The sequence below is a fragment of the Sinocyclocheilus rhinocerous genome, unplaced genomic scaffold, assembly GCF_001515625.1.
Source record: "Sinocyclocheilus rhinocerous isolate Xijiao unplaced genomic scaffold, SAMN03320098_v1.1 scaffold1847, whole genome shotgun sequence".
NCBI lineage: Eukaryota > Metazoa > Chordata > Actinopteri > Cypriniformes > Cyprinidae > Sinocyclocheilus > Sinocyclocheilus rhinocerous.
In genome coordinates, this window is record NW_015629541.1 from 234,399 (window position 1) to 258,147 (window position 23,749).

At 36.2% G+C, this 23,749-nt stretch overlaps 1 protein-coding gene across 1 annotated transcript in view; it reads right to left on the reverse strand.

The window, feature by feature from the left end:
• The window catches only part of LOC107739209 (rap guanine nucleotide exchange factor 6-like), a 52,804-nt gene that overhangs the window by 14,687 nt on the left and 14,368 nt on the right, over positions 1-23,749 (reverse strand). The window contains exons 2-6 of the mRNA XM_016551231.1: positions 22,276-22,346; positions 20,946-21,002; positions 16,444-16,527; positions 10,252-10,321; positions 1,911-2,033 (exon numbers count right to left, since the gene is read on the reverse strand). Coding sequence (XP_016406717.1) covers positions 1,911-2,033; positions 10,252-10,321; positions 16,444-16,527; positions 20,946-21,002; positions 22,276-22,346 — 405 coding nt within the window. The remainder of the gene's footprint in view (positions 1-1,910; positions 2,034-10,251; positions 10,322-16,443; positions 16,528-20,945; positions 21,003-22,275; positions 22,347-23,749) is intronic.

Here is a 23,749-nt window from a genome sequence, read left to right on the forward strand (position 1 = left end):
GCCAGCTATCCAGTGCGTTGTGATTGGCCGAATACCTCAAGCATCACCATATTGTGATGCCCTGTCAGGCCGGAGCGACAAGACATTAAAACCCATTATAAACGAGGCATTTGTTGCATCCAGTGGGGACATAATTACGGATTATAATGACTTATACTGTCTTTTTACGCGTTGCGTTGCATCGCGCCGTGTAAACATAAAACAATGTCTGCATTTGTGATAAGAGAAATGACAAACAACAAGTGTTACTCTACACTGCTCAAAACTCCCCCTTTAAGGAATGAAACAAAACAGCAAACACAAACACAGGGAGCAGGAGGGACAGGAGCATGACATGAATCGTATCATCAAACAACTGACACAAGCACAAGAGAAACACTGGGGCTATATACTGTATCCAGAGCTGAACCAATGAACCAATGAGTAACCAGGGAGTGGGTGTGGTCCAATGAGTGTCCATGGCAACAAACAAGGGAACAGAACAGCAGGAAAACATGAGGTGAACAAAGCAACAATGAAGACACAGAACTACACAACAAGAGTCCATAACCACAGACACAGGAGAAACAGGCAGGGATCGTGACATTACCACTGCAGTGGTCCCGTTTCACTTACTGATGAAAATAAAACAACCGAGCTGCAGGACACTGAGGGGAGCATTTTCAAGAAATAAACCTCATCAGTCACTCAGAGAAAAACTTGATCTTTCTAACAGTGTTTAAAAGACAAACTACTGCACTAGAGGACATGAAGACCACGTCATGCTTTCAAAGAACCACCCTGTGAAGCCAGAAAAATAAAAAAAATTGAAATGCAACAGTTCACTGAACCTTTGGACAAAGTTTGTATATGTGTTTTGTTGAGTATAATATTTGATCCATCAGGCTTTCATGGCTCATATAGTCTGATATAGTGAGAATATGAAGGGGAAAAACACCTTAATTTTCATTTCAATGGCCCAAACTGAGCAAAAATATGCAATTTGGTACAGATGCCGATATAAATCAATGATATCTTTATGCTTACATAAAATGATATAAATATCAGCAGTCACTCTATATCTCCAATAACATGTCTTAGTAAGATGATAAAAAATGCTTTGTTTGATGATCAAAACATATAATGCAATGCAATCCAATGATGATTGAGAGATGAACAAAAAATAAACGTTCCTCAAAAGCCTGATGATCATATTTGAGACTCACTGATTTTTCTAAAAAAAAAATGATGTCTGGATAATCAAGTAAAGCAAAGCTGCTTCAGTCCAGTAAGTGCTCATCTTGAAATATTACAAACAATATCAAAGTTATTCTTATGTTCAAAATAAAAATCAGTAAAGATTTCACAGCAAAAAGCACGAGCTGAAGGTGGCCGTTTGTAGAATTATACTAAAAGTCTCAATCAGACAGAAGGCATGTAAGTAGATAGTGAGGTTTAACAGCAATCAAGTTTTGATCGTGCAGATCATTTAGAGGCCTTAGAAACTTGCACCTCAAATATAACTCAGTAGCTTTACAGGGTCAATATTCTTCTTAGGACGTTACGTGTGCTTATGTGCACCAGAACATGACACCGACCGGCCGAGACGAGCATGAAGCACATCCACAGAAGGAACAGAGGCTGAGCGCATAGAGAGAAGAACAACACATTCAAGATGACGGTCTCTCACTGTCTGCACGGGAAACTACACAGCCTCTGCTAACAAACTACTAGCAGCAGATAACGGCCGAAAGCCTTGGGTGTCCAACAGATTACTAAGAAGTCTAACTGACAGCTTCTGATGCTATCAGTAGAAGAAACTCCCTTCTTGACTTCACTGGCTTCTTGACGTTTAAAATCATATTCCCTGCACCAAAGTTTGTTGAACTACTCTAACGCTAGAAATCTGACTGAAAATCGTGGCGCCTTACCGTGGCCGAGGCGTCATGGACGTCTATGATCAGCTGCCGCTCTCCTCCAGCGTTCACCTTATGGAAGCGGCGGCGCGAGTGTCCCTGTAGAGCCGCGTCGTCGCTCTCGCTGGCGTTCTCCACCTGTAAAGAGTCGGAGTCAGACACGTCAGCATCCTGGTTGAACATCCAGTTCTTCCAGATCACTGAGAGCCTGTGGAGGCGCAGGAGACTCATGTGGACGGCGTTCACATGCTATACGGGACGAAAGAAAGTGGGTTTGTCGTGTTCGAGAGACGGAGTCGGCTAGCGTAGCGAGGCAGAGCTGCAGTCAGGTCACAGCTTCCTGTAGGAAGCCGTAAATACACAAATATCCTCTGCGAGCAGAAACAGCACGTTTCTAGCGAGCCCTTTGTATAGCGTGCTGTGTGTTTGAAACTGTAAATAGCCAGCGTTCGACTTCACATACTCTAGTAGTGCGTCTGAAGAACATGTTTCAAGTGAATCTATATGAAGTCTGTTCAGCAGCTGAGGATGCTGGGAGTCAGTGCTGACACATACATATCATATCATGGGCTGTGTGTTGTTTTTAAGATTTAGGGTTTATGAAGGTAAATTTAAGACTTTTTCAAGACCTTTTTAAGATCAAGTAAAGAATGCAAGGGATGCAATAGGTCAATATGGTCTCTAAATGTCAATGTCTAGAGAGCACATAATGAGTTGTATTAATACTTCAAAGTTTGAAAATGCAACTTCCAACAGATTGAGATTTTCACTACATTTTGACAAAAAATATAACTATTATAGAAATAACGTTCATGGAAATAACTGTATCTGATACAGTAAATACAAAAAGTGCTGTTCTTCCTCAGTATGTTTGTCTTGTTTTCTATTGCTAATCTCCAAAAGACTTTTAAATCAATATACAATTACTTAAGAAGCAAAAGGACAAAAGTTGTCTTATTGAGAAACTGATTAAAGTAAGGTTGGTTTATGATTAAAACAAGAACAAATATCTGACAATGCTCTCAGAGAAATCAACTTAATTTAAAGGGAAAACAAAAGAGAAAGGTTTTCATTACACACTAACAGATAATTGTTCATGTTTTAAGCATAAACTCACTTTATTTTGTTCAATTTCTCAGAAAACAAGACTTCATATGTGACCTGAGCTGGCAAAATGAGTCGCAATGAGCAATGACCCGTTTGAAGTCGCCAGAGTCAGCAAAGGTTCCAAAGCAAAATCGCTGAGCAACGTTGCATCTTTTCCTCCACTTCTTTTCTTAATAATAATTACTATATAAATAATCACAATATAGCTATTTTTTATTTCATCTTTGTTATTAAAAATTTGAACAAAGATGCAAATAAACAGTAGAACAAATATAAGAAAGAAACTAATTAAATAGTGCATTACTTTTTTCTAGAGCCCGACCGATATGGGTTTTTTGGGGGCCGATACCGATACCGATATTAGGGAGTAAAAAAAGGCCGATATCGATATATCGGCTGATATTCTTTGTGTATATTATAGTACAGCACCAGTCAAAAGTTTGGACACTTTCCCATCCGTGTCCAAACTTTTGACTGCTACTATATATAGAATACAGTATATACATATACAGAATATATATACATAAACACATTTTTTGCAATGATCACTCAAATGTGGTGATCAAACACTTATAATGACGTGACAGAGATACGTAATGGAGGCAGGGCATTTAACAATTTAACAATAAACTTTATTATCCAAAATGAGTCTGACATCAGTGCACTGAACAGTAAAGTTGAAGTTTATTCAACTATAATTCAGTTCAATTCAGTTTTTCACTTCGAAACATTCATTCACGGATTTGCGCTACTGTCTTCACACACAGACGAAACTTACTAGAGAAGTGTGAAGTGTGACATAATATACCTCTGTAAAGAAATACAATATAAATTCACGTCTCGCGCACTTTAATGCTCTTTGTAACGTGTACGTTCCCTTGGAACTGGAAACTATCTCGCGAACGCGCCGGCGGATCTCCACCAAATTTGGGAGATGTTTCATCCAGGTCGCCAGTAGCAAAAAATGGAGCACGCTCTGCTGGACAAACTACGTAATTACACCATTTACAAGCATTTTATCTGCGTTTTATGTTCTGTAAAAAAAAATTCATATCGGCGGCGCTTGGTTACGTGTCGCACCAGAACCATTTTCGGAACCGAAACTTAGAAATAACTCACGGTTCCGGTTCTCATCAAAAAACAGAACCTCAGTTCTCGGTTCCCAACCCTAGTAATTGGATGCTTTAAATAAAAAAAAATTCATATCGGCGGCATATTCACCGATACCAATATATCTGTGACAGGCTCATAACGGCCGATAAAATCGGCAAAACGATATATCGGTCGGGCTCTACTTTTTTTTATCTAAAAAGCATTCAAGAAAAGCAAATAGGTTAATCAAATGTAAAAATCACTTTAGTGTATTCATTACAAATAAACTGATATTAACCTATATATTAAGACCTACTGTAATGCACGGCTCTAATATAATGTTACACATCAGATGATTTTCCTCAACAAACAAACGAACATCACATTGAACATCAAATTTAAGTGGTTCAGACTCATGTCATCGAGAATTTGCTGTGAATATTCACAAAGCTGGAATGCTGCACTTTACAACTCTACCAAACTTGTGCTGAGGAGAAGCAGCAGTCGTCAAGAAGTGAGCAGAGAAAAATGTACACCTCTCAGAAAACATACAACTAAAGATCATTTTAGATGTTTAATTACTATTTGGAGCAATGAGATCGCTAGACGAGGGCTAATTGAACTCATTTTTGTGAAAACGTCAAATTTGACCAAAATTCATTTTCACTTTTTTGGCCCGTAGCTCAAAATTAGCCCATGCGCATTCCCACTCATTTTGCCAGCATGGGTCACATATTTTCATTTTGCATCTCAAGTATCTTGATTTAAGGATGTTTAGATATTTGTATTGGAAAACAGGACGAAAATACTGAGGAAGATATTCATTTTTTGTGCACACAATATTTAAGGCCATGACTTTTATAATTTTAAGATGTTTTGCTCTGATTTGAGACCTTTTTAAGACCTGTAAGAAAAAATCCTAATTTTAACAGTAAAGACTGTAAAAAATGCTATGGTAAAAAAAAATCTGTTAAAGTCTGTTTTTTATTGAAATAACTTTGTTGTTTTGTTTAGTTTTTTCTTCAGTTCAGTTCCCAGCGGTACATCTTAAGTTGGTAAACTAATGTTTATTGCATTATTGTAGTGTTGTGTGCTACCGTGATGGTGTTTTGCATTTGTGTGATTGTGGTGCTTGCCAGTATATTATAAAGGCAAAAAAAATATGAAAATTGATTTTAGTGTTTTGATATGTAAACACATTATAGTTTATGAAATATGATTTTTTTTCTTTTCTTTTTTCTCGTAAAACTTAAAATGTTGCTACTGTATTTTTTACAGTAAAATTCTGGCAACCACAGCTGCTGTTGTTTTTATCCTAAAATTGCACTGAATTCACTCAACCGTGCTTATGATATAACAACTGACAGCAAACTTCTTCATCTGGTGAATTGGTGTAATTAAAATGTGTGTCAGCTCTGTTTAAACTCTAGTGTACCTAGACAGCACTTCAAGGCCTCATAGGTGCGGGAGACATGAAGAGGTCGGCAGAAACGTTAAGCTGTCTCCTAACATAACTCATTTAGGCCACACTCTACTCCATCGCATGCATCCTTTGTGAAGAAAGACAGTCGCGCTGTTCCTCATTTGTAAGTCACTTGGGATAAAAGCATCTTTTAAATTAATAAATGGAAAAAGTAATCCCAGAATGCATCGCAAGAAAATCCATGCTAGATGGTGGATGAGTCGAGAGAATGTTGATGTTTCTACTGAAACCTATTAACAGAAAATTGACAATTCCGGTCAATACGTGTGTGTGCTGAGGGCGTTTATACTTGTTAAATTATTGTGCCATTATTTTTGTGCGCTTCATGTGAGGAGTGTAATCTGTCAGATCAGTCACTTATGAGTGTGGATGCTCCCTTAAACAGATGCTGCCTATGAAGCCAGCAGACATGGAGGTGCATGGAGTGAAGAGACAGAGAGAGAGACGGGTTGTCATGTCGGAGCAGAACGGTCATCCATCACGCCTTTAATGTGACACGCAGCTTTAAGCATCCAGGGGACAGACGACAGAAAAGGCACATCTCAGTGTTCAACTCAGGATGAGTGTGTGAAAGAAAGTTGGGAAAACTAGCTGTAAAAAAATATATGGCAATATTCTTATGATGAAAAAGCAGCAGCAGACGCAGACAGACAGTGAAACACTACAGTGCTGTTACATAAAACACATCGTCCAATCAAAAGAGTCGCTTAAAACAAATAGGGGTGTAATGTTAGACATATTCTAACAAAGTCATGCACGTATGTGTACTGAACTAATGCAGTGCTGTTTTAAACACTGCACATGCAGTGCAGAAATACAGAGTTTCTCGGATGGCACAATATCAGTATATCAATATATCTGATGTTATAAAAACACTATCGAAAATTGAGCTGCTGCAGGAAAAGTACACAATCGAAGTTGTCCTAAACATGAGACATACATTCAAGGTCAGAAATTATTGATTTCCAGGGGCATTTTTTAAATTTGTAGAGGTAATGTCAAATGCTTACTTCAATCACAATACGCAAGCGCCGGAAGTGATCTCTCGCGCGTATACGTCACTCATTGTTTACACATGTTGGGAGTAACGCATTACAAAAGTAATAATATTACAGTAGTATATTACTTTTTGCTGTAACGCAGTGCAACGGCTGGAGTTAAAAATCTCCGTACTGAAGAAATAAAGTCACCTACATCTTGGATGCCCTGGGGGTAAGCAGATAAACATCAAATTTTCATTTTTGGGTGAACTATCCTTTTAAGGTCAGAAAACATGAACACACCGGAGAGCTGAATTGCAGAGCTGGTGTGAACATATCCACAACGAAGAATGCTCGAAGAACAAAAAAAGAGCATTCATTGTGTGTCCCACATGTTTGGCTATTCTAACTCTAGCTTATTTCTGTCATTGCTATCAGTAGCAGAGGGTGTTGATTGACGAGAAATGTACACTTTTATACCATTAGCCTGATAACATTTAACCACCTCACAAGCACTTCCTCATCCTCACTCTGAATGTGACATAACCGGAGGACCATTTACCTACATTTACCTCTATAAAAACAACAGTGGAAAAATGTCTATCAGCTGCAGTGTTGGGGAAACACAATACAAGTAACGTGAGTTACGCAATCAGATTATTTTTTCACACATTACTTTTGAATTTACAAGAAAATATCTGAGTTACTTTTTTAAATAAGTAACTTTTACGCTGTTTTCCCATTTATTCACTGACAAATTGAGAGAAATTGTCAGTGCGGTTCAGAGGCACTTCCTTCAGCCTGAGGCTTATTAATTTCACTTTTGGTGTGAAAGGGCCTTTACAGTTGCCAAAAATATACTATACTTTTTGTTATTAAAAATAAATAAGCAAGCCCAGCTCAGGTGACAAAAAGTAACACAAAAGTAACATAATTACATAACATAAATGCATTACTTTCCATAAAAAGTAACTAAGTAATGCAATTAGTTACTTTTTATGGAGTAACGTAATACTGCAATGCATTACGTTTAAAAGTAACTTTCCCCAACACTGATCAGCTGATGAGTTTCAACAGGTTCAGCCTGATAAAGTGCAGAATAATGCTGATGTGCCACATACAAAAGGACGACACGTTTCCCATCTGGTCCTGTGGGATATACACTCTGATCTCTGATAAACTTGGACCTTCATCTACATCCTCAGCAGAGTCAACAGATGCTTCACTTCAGGACAGCCAATGAGAGAGAAGATGAACCCTGAGCATTCATTTTCAGAGCTCATGTAAGATAAAGCTCATATAATGGCTCATTTCCTGCACGCTGGAGAACGACAGATTCGAGATGATATTACTATCCACACAAACTCTCTAGCATTCACCAGCTCTTCCCTGTGACCTTATACCAGGGCTGTCAAACTGCTCCTGGAGGCCTTTGTGAGAAAGACGTACACTTCAGCATACTATTAAAAAGAGCACTTGTTACAGAAATCATATTTTATAAGAACATACTCATACTAAATTTAATGTTTTCAGACACTGAACGGCAAGTTATTTAAAATTAAATGAAAATGTACTATAGTTTAAATATATATTAAATGCAAATGCATCAATGCATCTTTATGTATAATTGTATAATTACTTCTATTGTCTTTGAATTATGGTTAGTGTACAGCTGAATGTACTGACAAACATTTATGGTCAACTAAAATCTACTTTAATATCATTTCTAATGGAACTTCTATGTAAATATTTAAATAATGTATTTAAATAAATGTATAATTACAGATCTGTAATGATGAAGTTGCAATTTAGTATGTTTAACACACTGCAGTTAAAATTACAGTCAAGTACATTACGTGTGCTTTAGTATATTAGTCAACACATCATAATAAGTGTAATTCTTTAAAGTATAAAACAAAAGATTATTAAAACGATTATTTAAAATGCATTTTAAAGTGATTTTTTTTAATTTATCATTATTACAAAGTGCATTTTTTAAACACTTGGGGCCAGATTTACTAGCAGCTTGCGCCAGTGCAAACCCTTTTTTGGTGTTAAAAAACTACTGTAAGGATTTAATAAACACACAGAGTGAAACATTAGCAATGAAAAAACATGTTTTTTCTGCAACTGTCCTTATTGCATATTATTTGTAGGAATTTTCCTTTAGTAATCACGTTGCATAATTTATTTAAATCTTCCGACATCCCAGTGGTGGTGCTTCTTTTTCAGATTTGTCATTGTTTGATATTATGGCTGTAACTTTTCTCATGTTAACGTTTCACTACAGGCTAAAAAGACTGCCTCAACTAAAACAGTAACCTAAAACAATAACTGAACAGATACTGACAACCAGTGTTGGGGAAAGTTACTTTTAAAAGTAATGCATTACAATATTGCATTACTTCATAAAAAAGTAAATAATTGTGTTACTTAGTTACTTTTTATGTAAAGTAATGCATTACGTTACTTTTATGTTACTTTCTGTCACCTGAGCTGGGCTTGTTTATTTATTTTTAATAACAAAAAGCCCAAAAGTTATATTTTTGGCAACTGTAAAGGCCCTTTCACACCAAAAGTGAAATTAATAAGCTGAAGGCTGAAGGAAGTGCCTCTGAACAGCACTCACAATTTCTCTCAACACGAGGACAGGAGATGTGTCAGTGATTAAATGGGAAAACAAAGTAACTTGCGCTACTTATTTGAAAAAGTTACTAAGATATTTTCTTGTAAATTTAAAAGTAATGTGTTGCTTTACTAGTTAAAAAAAGTAATCTGATTTCGTAACTCGTGTTACTTGTAATGCGTTACCCCCAACACTGCTGACAACTACTAGTTGACATTATCTGCGGCCTAGGTCATGTCCGCCAAAAGGGAAAGTGGTTTCAGAAGAAGTTGTCACATGTACTGAAGAAGCATCCACAGTCAGATCAGGCATGTGTATTATAGGGTTAGTTCGCCCAAAAATGAAAATTCACACAACAACAACAACAACACAATTTAAGATATTTCTGATGAAATCTGAGGGCTCTCTGACCCTCCCATAGACAGCAAGGTAACTACCACGTTCAAGGTCCAGAAAAGTACCAAGATGATCGACAAAGTAGTCCGTGTGACATCAGTGGTTCAACTGTAAAGTTACGAAGCTACGAGAATACTTTTTTGCGCAAAGAAAACAAAAATAACGATGATGTCATTACGACGGATCTGGGTCAGCACCGCCACACGCTAGCGTCATGATACTGTCGTGAACGCGTGTCCACAAGTGACGCAGTAGAGACGAAAATGTGGAATAAAGTCGTTATTTTTGTTTTCTTTGCGCAAAAAAGTATTCTCGTAGCTTCGTAACTTTACAGTTGAACCACTGATGTCACACGGACTACTTTGTCGATCATCTTGGTACTTTTCTGGACCTTGAACGTGGTAGTTACCTTGCTGTCTATGGGAGGGTCAGAGAGCCCTCAGATTTCATCAAAAATATCTTAAATTGTGTTCCGAAGATGAACGAAGGTCTCACGGGTTTGGAACGACACGAGGGTGAGTAATTGTCTTACGGGTTTCGAACAACACGAGGGTGAGTAATTAATTACAGAATTTTCATTTTTGGTTGAACTAACCCTTTAAGAAAGCATGTTGTGAGTGGACGTCAGCAGACGCCTGGTGTGAGAGGAGATGTGTGTAACGTGCCACTCACCACAATCATCTCGGACGGCTCTAAAGTGATGCATTCACAGCCTCGTCTTCCTCCACGCTGCGTCCCGAAACTGCAGTGACACAGAGAAACAGAGAGAGGGAATTAGAGCGTGAACCTCTCTGGATAAATCACACAAACTGACACATTAAACACATTCATTCACTCCAGAAACACATGGTTGTCAGTATAACAGTTGTTCAATGATGGTAGTCAGACTTTAGACTATTGGCACAAAGTCTGCACTGCAGCTCATTCTGACCAAGAACTGTGCGATTAGACAGGAACATACCAACTGACATTTTCCATACAGCAAAAAATATTTTTTTTTCTGGCCAAAATATATTTTTAAAATATGCTAAATATATGTTGTAAGCAGTGAAGCTCATTTAAATATATTTTTGAAACTGAAAAAAATAAATAAATAAGTATATGCACTGCTGGATTTAGCACTGCCCAGTGAAGTGAATTTAATCAATAAATTCTATTAGTAAAACACTATAGGGCTGTTACCAGTCAAATGAAATCAGTATCAACAAAATTTGTGTTTGCAATGCAGAGGTGGCACAGAATCTGCATCTGAAGTGTCATTTAGATGCATTTACACACTGTTTAATGCGGGACATGAATGCAGTTAACCTGCAGCTACAAATGCATTACGTTTTGATGTTTTAAAACAAAACATTGAATACTGATATTTGAAATGATTTTGGGAAAAAGATCAATTATACTTTAAATATAAACCTGAAATCGCCAGTAGGTGGGGGCAAATCACTGCATGAGTGAGTCACTGAGTCATTCATTCAACCGATTCGTTCAAACGGCTGATTGATTCAGTAACAAAACATCGTCGTGTGATGCTCAGAGATGCAAAACAGTTCTGCTGTGGCTTTGTTTGGAACCACTTTCATTGACAAAATAGAGCAGAAACAGGAACTTGTGTCTAAAATGTAAATCAATTCATATTAACTTCTTGTTTATTGAACTGTTTTATAAAATCAGTATCACATTTGCAGTCGTTGCACTCTTCGTGTTATATTAACTACATCAGATGATATAAATATAAAAGACATATAAAAGTCATATGGGGGCATTTTCATCCCCTTATCTTGAATTTTGGGGGAATTCTGAATGTGTTTTAACAGACTAAATCACACAGTGAAAGCGTGAACTCTAAATGTGCTCGTTCAGTAGTCTAACCTACATAATGTAGTGTATGCGTACACTCTCTGGGTGTGTTTTTTGTTTGGTTTTTGCGATATACTAGATTATGTAAAATTGCATAGTGTTTAAACAACAATTACAGTATTATTGTAGACAATATATGTGACCCTGGACCACAAAACCAGTCTTAAGTCGCTGGGGTATATTTGTAGCAATAGCCAAAAATACATTGTATGGGTCAAAAATATAGATTTTTCTTTTATGCCAAAAATCATTAGGACATTAAGTAAAGATCATGTTCCATGAAGATATTTTGTAAATTACCTACTGTAAATATATGTCTAACCTACATAATGTAGTGTATGCGTACACTCTCTGGGTGTGTTTTTTGTTTGGTTTTTGCGATATACTAGATTATGTAAAATTGCATAGTGTTTAAACAACAATTACAGTATTATTGTAGACAATATATGTGACCCTGGACCACAAAACCAGTCTTAAGTCGCTGGGGTATATTTGTAGCAATAGCCAAAAATACATTGTATGGGTCAAAAATATAGATTTTTCTTTTATGCCAAAAATCATTAGGACATTAAGTAAAGATCATGTTCCATGAAGATATTTTGTAAATTACCTACTGCAAATATATCAAAACTCAATTTTTGATTAGTAGTATGCATTGCTAAGAACTTCATTTGGACAACTTTAAAGATGATTTTCTCAATATTTAGATTTTTTTTTTTGCACTCTCAGATTCCAGATTTTCAAATAGTTGTATCTCGGCCATGACATGACGTGGCTCATATGAGATCTTGAACAGCTGGCCGTCTTTAAGTAGTAAATGAAACACTGACGTTCAATGAGGCCAGTGCTTCATTTCACACTGCTAATTTATGTATTCAGCAGACGCTTTTATCCAAAGCGAATTCGGGAAAGAACATTCATAATACAGAATGCCAAGTTTATTAGACAACTAGATTAGGAAGCAAGCTAGAGAAGAGGAAAAAAGCTGTTTTTTTTCCCTTGTCTAATGACGACAAGCAAACGAACACCAAACAAAATGTCTGTGTGCAGGAATGGACTCTCAGTTTGTGCTCTCAGATCACGGTGCAGAAGCGTCATTACTGTGTGAGCGAAGCCAGAGAGGGTCAGAGGTCAGGTCTGCTTTGACATCTCTTCACACTCCAGTGAGACTGAACCTTGCTGTCAGACGAAGGGAAGAGCTGTCAGCAGCGTCCCGACTCTCACTGTGAGCTCATGCGCTCCTCTCAGTGGACGAACATAAGTACTGCAGCTCCAGTGCCAGTGTCATCTAATGCAAACTCTCCTGAACCTCCATATCCCACATTACTGGTGTTCACTAGCTCAGCCTTCACTAGTACTGGAGTTCATTGCCAGCTCCAGACATGAATGATTGTTGTTGAGGAGAGTGTGCTGCCATACTTTACTAGGGCCCTATGATATCAGTTTTATTTATTTAATTAGTTAGTTAGTTAGTTTTTTTAAATCAAATTCTGTTTTTCTTACCGTTTAAATTTTTCTGGATTCCATTTTAATGGTTAAATTAAATGGTCACACTTTATTTTAAGGTCCAATTCTCACTATTAACTCACTATAAACTACAACATTTGCCTCAATAAACTCCTAAGTTGCTGCTTATTAATAGTTAGTAAGGTAGTTGTTAGTTTAGGTATGGGGTAGAATTAAGGGATCTAAAATATGCTCATGCAGAATAAAGTATTAATATGTGCTTTATAATTACTAATAAACAGTGATTGTGCTAATAATATACATGCTAAAAAGCAACTAGTTCATAGTGAGAATTAGTCCCTAAACTAAAGTGTTACCAATTAAATTTTAGGAATCAAAAAGCTAATTAATTGAAATAATAAATTTTAACAACAATTTATTAAAAGTTTAAAAATATGACATTTTTAGGGCCCTATGTGTTTTGTTTTTCCCCTAATTCCATTTTATTGTTCACCAATTCCATGTTTTCCATTGTAATTTTTCTAGATTATGTTTAAACGGTTTAATTAAATGTTAATGTTTAATTAAATGTTAAATGTTGTGCATGTCTAATAAATTGAATTATTACAACATTAACAATTTAATAATTTATAACAATTTGTACAATAATATGGCCCTATGAAAAGGTTTTTTTTCTGGATTTATGATTTAATACAAAAATGTATTATCAAAAACTGTGGTAATCAAAATTAGCCATAAAACATTAACTATTTAAATTAGTATTAAAAAGAAGGTTTATTGTTTAAATTAAAACATAGACAAAAAAGTGTGTAATATTCTTAAAATGATTTAGTGAACTGTAATATTAACTGTAATAATAATAATAATTATTATTATTATTATTATTATTTCTGTCATAATTTATTCCAGTTAAACTAAACTTTTAATTTGGTGGGTTGTGGTGAAGATCTTTTCAGTGTATTTGATGGCAGTTTTGTGTAAAGCTGCTGAAGTGACTCTCAGAGCAGCTCTGGAGATGAAGTTCATGTGTTCAAGTCCTCATATAGCGAGACACAGACAAGTGCCACGTGCGTTTGAGTTTGAGTAAGACAAAACTATGCCACCCGTTCACACAGAGACATGCAGAACATGCAAACTTCAGATTTCAAAAGCAGCCTTTTTGCAGTTTAATATTCACAGACACAAGTCCACGTTGCCATACACTATTCGGTGACATTCTGTGTTATACAGTAAATTAAAAGTTTATGACTGGATTCTGTGATTCCGGCCACATTTCATAAGTGATCAGATGCACATACTGGACTATAAAACACGTGAAAAAATCCAACTGAAGGAGGGCAGAAGATCAGGAGGGATTCATTTAACACCAGACAGGAAGAAAACACCTTATTAACACTTTGCCGTAAATTTGAAAATTTCAAATTTGGAATTTGAAAAATTAAGTTTTGCTAGAACATCATTTCATATATAAGACACGAGCACATTAACACGAGTGATATAAATACGCCAGAGAGCTGAGCACGCTTAACATCAGCAGAAGTGAGAGTCTGAGCTGAACTTTCTCTTCCTGACACTGATGAGGTAGAAAACATGACAAAGCCGTGTGTCCATGACAACACAGAGTGCTGACACTGAACCCACAAACCACCAGTTAAAACTACACGACACGTGAGCACGGCCTCGTCACACAGCACACACAGATCTGAGCTCAGAAGTCACAGAAAAACCGCTGTTACTCACAGTGATACGAGACCAACGACATGCTCACACAGACTGTGAGACGTATAGCTCACTCACACCTCCTTTCAGAATGAATCAGGTGCTGCTACAGGAGCCCAGCGTCCTCAGATGAGAGTTGCTTATCCATGACGCAAGGACCAACGGCTTCAACCCGAGAGCGAAAGCAATGCAGTCAAACCGGCTCGAAGCATCCGAATTATTTCCACTCAGATTCTTCTGTCCTGCAGAACAACGTCTTATTTCTGAGAAATCATGATTTTCATGCTCTGAAACTTAAGAAGCATGAATTCTGAAATCCTGAAGGGAAACGGCTCATCAATGAGCAAAATGGGGTCTGGTCACAGGAGTGAGGGGTGAGGGCCGCTTCCGGTCTGGATGCGTTCATGACACACACAGTTGGAAAACTCTAGCGACATGAGTTCCGCATTCCTCATTGCCACTGACCGCTGCAGAGGTCAGGAAACACACAGGACAAACACACACCCACACACACACTTCCCTTCATGTTTCAGGACAAAAAACACCCACAATGAACAAACACTCCAGCCATGAGGCTTCATATAAGTGAAGAACAAATCAAACAAACAAATCAATCATTTCAGTGCCTTCTCATGATTTAACAACTCTACTTGCGGAATTCAAACATAGATTTTGATACATACCAATCATGAATAATTGAAACTGTTTCAGTGCTCATTTTATGCAGTACTGATACACTGATACCAGCTGTGCTTTATCGCTCTCTCTTCTCTCTGACAGCAGTGAGTATTTTAATAAGTATATAGTCCGTTGCAAGTCTATAAGTATATAGACTCGCAGCTTGTTCACTGCATGTGCTATGAGTTTAATATGCATTTGAGAACGCAGCTTGAGCCAGTTATAGTTTTTCACATTTATATAATTTCCAATATTTGTGGACAGATGATTACAGCTTTTTATGCTTTCATGCATTTTACACAGATTTGTAATGAGAAGCATTTGTAAACCTATTAAAGGTCTTCCTGCAGCTGCCAGCTAAAATAAAAGCTTGAGGGTTTAACTCTCTCAAGTGAAAAAATTAAGACATAAATATTGTAATTTTATTAAAGTAAAATCATTTGTAGAGCAAAATAATTAATTTACTTATCATAAAACATTTGTTTTTGTTTTACAGAGCAGCTGTGTTACAATAGTAGTATATTTCTGTCTTAGAAATAATAATAACAATAACAATAATGTCTGCTTGTAACTTGCTAAGCTGGGTATTTTGCAATTGTGAAGCAATGTGAAGAATAAAAGTTCAAAAAGACACACTTACACTTTTGCAAAAACATTTTGAATAGTGATGCATCGAAATTTAAATTCTGGGCTGAAACGGAAACCAAAAATTCAGGATGCACTTGGCTGAAAACGGAAAGCTAAAATAATTTCTATTTAATAATCAATAAATTATTCAAAAGACAAACTCAAACTATTCAACAAAACAAAAACTCCAGTTTGTTGATGAAATATAAAAAGATGACATATATACGGTGGCTGAAATAAAACCTTGTTTTCATGATTAAACAATAGTTAGTCTACTAGTGTACAGCTGTAGTTGGCTGTGCCTTCTGAATATAGTACTAGTTAACATGATTTTCTAAACAATCAGGACGTCTGGTGCTGGAATGAGTAAAGAGAAATGAGAGGCATGCTGAGGAAGTGAAGCCTCATCATTGGCTGACACACATTATGCCTATGACATCATCACTTCACCATGCAGTCAGGCACGTTTCATCTGTCAGTTCACACATGTGTGGAAGAGCGAGGTGAGGTACATACCAGCATCGCGCCAGATACATGTGCTCCTTGACCAGCACTGAGCCCGAAAGCAGGACAAACCAGCACGTGGAGATGCTGTCAGCACTGGAACACAAACACAGGACACGACACAGGTCACCAAAACCCTCCACATGAGCCCAGTCACACATCAGGACGTCTGCTGCGCTGGTATTTTAGTATCAATGATTTACTATTAAGGCCGGGACACACCAGGCACACTTCAAAGAACTAGCGGCGACGAAAGCAGATGGTGTTTGTTGGCTGCGTCTGGACCAAACAGCTGCGCTTGAACACACGGCACAGACTGAAATCTAGCACGTGCATTCTGCGTCTGTGTTTAAGGAGTTGCTGTCTATCAGAGATGGGCACTCGAGTTAGTGACTCGGACTCGAGTCGCATTTTGACAGACTTCACACTCAACCTGAAAAGACTTCAGACTTGACTCGACTCAACACGAAGGACTCGTGAATATTTTAAACACAACTCGAGTCTTTTATCCTTAACTACTGATACTGATAAGAAAGAACTTGGAATTTACTTTTATGCTTTTACTATATCTGCATATTTCCTTGTTGATGTAGATAGGACTTTTATCATAGTATTTGATGACGTATTGCGCGTACATTGCGAAATGTCAGAAGGATGTGAAACATGGCGGGAGCCACCGTTCTCACATTTGGTTATATTAGTGTGTCAGAATCAGGAACTTCATGAAGATCGGCTAGATGCAGTGAATGTGGGAAAACAATTAAAGAATTAAAGACAGCATCAAATCTTAGAACGTATCACATCTTAAAACACATCCAAGTTTAGTAACATTAACTCACATGTGCTTGCGGTGTGTCCTGTTAAAAACATAAAAATTTAGCCTTAAACCGAGCACAACATTTTCTCAATCTTTCTGTAATTTACAAAGATACGGATTTTCTCTCTCTTAATGTATATATGTATGTGTTCAGGTGTGACTAATCATAATGCAAAAACTGACGCTTCAAATAAACATTTTGATAGTCAGATGTAACACCTAATAAAAGTAATCATGTCTACTTACTGTCTATTTAACGTTTTAATTGGTGCGATTAATTATGGAAAAAATTACGCATGTGTTTATATATGATATACACTATGTATGATATAGTTTAGCCACATCACACGAGCAAAAGTGCTGTTTTTCCCGAATATCTGCATGATTGCAAATGTGATATTGATTTTATACAACAGCTCAATAAACGAAGTTAATATTATGTGAAATTTTAGACACAATGCTTTGCTCAATTTCCCAAATGAAAATAGTTCGAACAAAGCCACAGCAGAACTGTTGTGCGTCAAAAACACAGCGGTGTTTCGTTCCTGAATGAATCTACCTTACGTTTTTTCGAGTCAAAGATTCAGTGAGCAATTCATAAAGATAGTCACTTGCTTTGTTTCTGAATTAATCATCCGTTTGAAGGAGTCGGCTGACTGAATGACTGAATGACTCACTCCTACTGGAGTTTTCAGTTTCATATTTTGAGTATCATTTCATTAAAAAAAAAAAATTTCATATTTCAATACTCATTTTTTAAAAACCATTAATGTCCATCTATTATCATTATTTATGCTATGTCGAAACAAAATATTTCTTTCTAAAGCTACTTTTTGTAATCTCTATCCAATGCTTTACTCATCTAACACAATGTTTTTAAATGATCTTTTGGGGGGCGTATTCTCAGCTAAAATTGATGTGTGATTAATTAGATCTAGAATTAGATTAATTTATGTATTTTTGATAAATAAATTTAAATAAATTTATGTATTTTTGTATCTTGGATTGACTGTGTGTACAGGTAGAGGAAGACAAGTTAAGCTAGAATCCTAATAGTATCCCTGGAACATATTTTGTCTTTAAAATACAACCTTGTAAATTTTAAGGATGAGAATTTATTTGCAACAATTAATGAAATGACTCCAGACTCGACTCTCCAGCTTAAAGACTCGAGACTTGACTCGGACTTCAGATGAAAGACTTGTGGACATGTCTGCTTTCTATATCAGCAGATATCAATAGTCTATATTCGTCATTCAAAAGGAGAAACTGAAACAACGATATACGAGATATACGCCGATATACGAAATGTAAACAAAGCAGCGTTGCTTACTATTTTGAATATCAGTTATGTTGATAACTTTCTTCATATTAAGCAGCTCAGAACTGCCTTCTGTCTGTGCCGTCTTGACTTACTCGCTCGTTTTCATCACTTTCACTTTAATTCTCAGGCACTGACTCGTTCACTAAACTGAACATCCAATCAGAGCTCTCCCTCTCACCGACGGACCCGACGCCGATTCAACATGCTGTATTTGGTGTAAAAAAAAACAGCCTGACAGATGCTCACCGACGACCCGACGCTGGCCAATGGCCGATTGTTTGCTTGGTGTGGCCCGGTCTTTATATTTTTGTTAATATCTTGAATTCATTTTTATTTTTATTTTTTACATTTTTTGTTTTCACTTTAATTTTAGTTACAGTTTTAGTAATTTTGTTGGGTTTTTGTCATTTTTATTTTTATTTTTAAATATGTCAACTTTTTTTTACGTTTTATTAAAAGTTATTTTAGTACTTCAAAATAAACAAAACAAAATGATAAATGTTGCCTTGGCAACTAGCTGAAATTATATATATATATATTTTATTTTATTTCAGTTAATTTTTATTTATTTTTAAAGTAATAAAATTTTTTTATGGTTTCAGTTTCAGTTAAAGACAATAAACCTGGATTCAACTGCTATCTATCAGTATGTGCTTTCAACACTACTAACATGCAGAGATGTACTTACTAGAAGAGAACATGGTTGGCCTCATAGCGCTCGAACCTGGCCGTCATGCACATGGACCTGTAACAGAGAGAGGTTTGAGAGGAGGACGGAAGCTGTGATGAGGATGTCTGGGAGTGTTTGATCTGCTCTCCCATTCAGAACAACTGAACTCACGTCCTGCTGTGAATGAACCCCATAATTAGCTTAAAAAGTGAATGCACATTAACGTTTGGTGTCATTAAGTTATTTTTATTTTTCAAAGAAATTAATACTTTTATTCATCAAGGATGCATTCAATCAAAATTGACAGCACAGACATTTACAAGGTTTCAAAAGATTTCTATTTCAAATAAATGCTGTTCTTTTGAACTTTATATGTATCAAATAATCATGAAAAATAAAATGCATCAAGGTTTCCACAAAAATATGCAGCAGCACAACTGTTTCCAACATTGATAATAAATCAGCATATTAGAATGATTTCTGAAGGATCATGTGACACTGAAGACTGGAGTAATGATGCTGAAAATTCAGCTTTGATCACAGCAATAGATTACATTTTACAATATATTCAATGATCTTTTGGGGGGCGTATTCTCAGCTAAAATTGATGTGTGATTAATTAGATCTAGAATTAGATTAATTTATGTATTTTTGATAAATAAATTTAAATAAATGTATGTATTTTTGTATCTTGGATTGACTGTGTGTACAGGTAGAGGAAGACAAGTTAAGCTAGAATCCTAATAGTATCCCTGGAACATATTTTGTCTTTAAAATACAACCTTGTAAATTTTAAGGATGAGAATTTATTTGCAACAATTAATGAAATGACTCCAGAATCGACTCTCCAGCTTAAAGACTCGAGACTTGACTCGGACTTCAGATGAAAGACTTGTGGACATGTCTGCTGTCTATATCAGCAGATATCAATAGTCTATATTCGTCATTCAAAAGGAGAAACTGAAACAAGGATATACGAGATATACGCCGATATACGAAATGTAAACAAAGCAGCGTTGCTTACTATTTTGAATATCAGTTATGTTGATAACTTTCTTCATATTAAGCAGCTCAGAACTGCCTTCTGTCTGTGCCGTCTTGACTTACTCGCTCGTTTTCATCACTTTCACTTTAATTCTCAGGCACTGACTCGTTCACTAAACTGAACATCCAATCAGAGCTCTCCCTCTCACCGACGGACCCGACGCCGATTCAACATGCTGTATTTGGTGTAAAAAAAAACAGCCTGACAGATGCTCACCGACGACCCGACGCTGGCCAATGGCCGATTGTTTGCTTGGTGTGGCCCGGTCTTTATATTTTTGTTAATATCTTGAATTCATTTTTATTTTTATTTTTTACATTTTTTGTTTTCACTTTAATTTTAGTTACAGTTTTAGTAATTTTGTTGGGTTTTTGTCATTTTTATTTTTATTTTTAAATATGTCAACTTTTTTTTACGTTTTATTAAAAGTTATTTTAGTACTTCAAAATAAACAAAACAAAATGATAAATGTTGCCTTGGCAACTAGCTGAAATTATATATATATATATTTTATTTTATTTCAGTTAATTTTTATTTATTTTTAAAGTAATAAAAAATTTTTATGGTTTCAGTTTCAGTTAAAGACAATAAACCTGGATTCAACTGCTATCTATCAGTATGTGCTTTCAACACTACTAACATGCAGAGATGTACTTACTAGAAGAGAACATGGTTGGCCTCATAGCGCTCGAACCTGGCCGTCATGCACATGGACCTGTAACAGAGAGAGGTTTGAGAGGAGGACGGAAGCTGTGATGAGGATGTCTGGGAGTGTTTGATCTGCTCTCCCATTCAGAACAACTGAACTCACGTCCTGCTGTGAATGAACCCCATAATTAGCTTAAAAAGTGAATGCACATTAACGTTTGGTGTCATTAAGTTATTTTTATTTTTCAAAGAAATTAATACTTTTATTCATCAAGGATGCATTCAATCAAAATTGACAGCACAGACATTTACAAGGTTTCAAAAGATTTCTATTTCAAATAAATGCTGTTCTTTTGAACTTTATATGTATCAAATAATCATGAAAAATAAAATGCATCAAGGTTTCCACAAAAATATGCAGCAGCACAACTGTTTCCAACATTGATAATAAATCAGCATATTAGAATGATTTCTGAAGGATCATGTGACACTGAAGACTGGAGTAATGATGCTGAAAATTCAGCTTTGATCACAGCAATAGATTACATTTTACAATATATTCACATAGAAAACAGTTATTGGAAATTGTAATAATATTTCACAAGAATTAGCCAGGTATTAAACACCCCCTTACAAAAACTAATTTTGGTCTGTCCCACCTCAGAGACTATAACCTTTTCAGCCGCATTTAACTATGAAAATCAATATAATCATTTCATTATTTATACATAATTGCAGTTGCAGTGATTTTCAAGTCATGTTTTTAATTATTATTATTGTTACACATTCTGGAGTCATGTTTTTCTTTTTCTTAGTTTATGATATTCATTTTTAGCAGGTGGTGTTAAATTGTATTTAAACACATTTTGCCTACATGTTAGGTTGCAACAATTGCAAACCTAAATGAATATAAAATTTATATAAAATAAAGAGTTAGTAACACTTTAGTTTAGTGACCAATTCTCACTATTAACTAGTTGCTTATTAGCATATATTACCAACATATTGGCTGTTTATTAGTAATTATGAAGCACATATTAATGTCTTATTCTGCATGATCATATTTTAGATCACTTAATCCACACCATACCTAAACAAACAACTACCTCACTAACTATTAATAAGCAGCAGATTAGGAGTTTATTGAGGCAAATGTCATAGCTAATAGCTAGATAACAGTAAAAATTGGTCCCCAAACTAAAGTGTGACTATATAATATTTAGTTTGCCGTCCTAAGGTTGACGGACATCATTTTCTGAAGGTTAAGCACCATTTGATGCCATGTGTGTTTGCTGTCTGTTACTGATCACGGGAGGCCGTGATGTTGAGGTCAGACTCACCTGAGCTGATGTTCTCTGAGGTGACACAGCACATCCATGTGGTACAGATGAGTGTAGATGGTGTTCAAGTCCTAAACAAGACAAACACACACACATCAGTGAGCCACACCTGACGCTCTCTTAGCTCTGCATCAGCATTGTGATTGGCTGATCGGACTGACACTATTCATTTTTAAAGTGCCTCTAAACCAAGTAACATGCTGAAGCAAAAATGATGGTGCATTTTACAGTGTAATATTGCAGGGTGAAATACTAACATTAAATTCAAATCAGGTATGAATAATTTTGATGAATATCAAAGATCACTGTGAACAGCACGAGATCACACACAGCAGTGATACACTGAATAAGAGTGAGAAATCATTAGTATCGATGATTAGCTTCATGTCTTGGTGTTTTATTGTAAAGCAAACCACTGATTATTACGCAACAGCATGAAGATATGGCGCAGTTATTAAAGGTCAAACTGTTATTGGTGTAGGCAGTGTTGTGCATTAGCGACAGATACTCACGATCTTTTCAAAAACAAATTAATGTTGAAATACAACTAAATCAATCATATCAGGTTCAGAGTTGGGGAAAGTTACTTTTAAAAGTAATGCATTACAATATTGTGTTAACTTACTAGTCTCAAAAAGTAACTAATTACAAAAGACGAGATAAAACAAAATTAAGACAAAGACTAAATAAAACAGATCAAACAGCACAGACAATAAGAGAAACATGAGCAAACAGCCGATGCTGCTGCCACCACCGCACCACACTTCACCTCATGAATGGACAGAGCAGCCATTGTGCACTTCACTACAAAACGGCCATTCAGAGACATGGATGAGTGAACCAACATCTGAACTGAAAACAACGTAACCTTGAAAACTCTTACATGATCGCTGCTCCAGACTACAAGTGGAACGATACATCGTTTTTACAGATTAATAGGAACAATTTTTTCCGGTTATGCGGAAAATGACGATAGTTTGTGATAGTTTTTCACCATGGTCGGCACTGGAGAAAACGGTATAACAGCTCACTCTAGAGCAGTGGTTCCCAACCACGTTCCTGGAGCCCCCCCAACACTGCACATTTTGCATCTCTCCTTATCTGACACACCCATTTCAGATCTTGGAGTCTCTACTAATGAGCTGATGATCTGAATCAGGTGTGTTTGATTACGAGACATGGAAAACATGGGCTGTGTCCGAAATCGCCCCCTATACCCTCATTCACTATTCCCTACATTAGGTCACTAATTCAGTTCACTAGAAGGAGTGAATGAAAACGAGTAGTGAATTCGGACACTGAGTGCACCGGAAGGAATGCCGCTTTTGCATAGTTTGTGCTTGCTGTTTATTAATCATTTGAAACTAGCAAACTAGCAGCTCCAGTAGTAAGATTAAAGGATTTATCTTGAACTCTGTCACGGAAATTATGTATAAACCCTAATCAAACAATTTAATAATCAATTTACAATGAA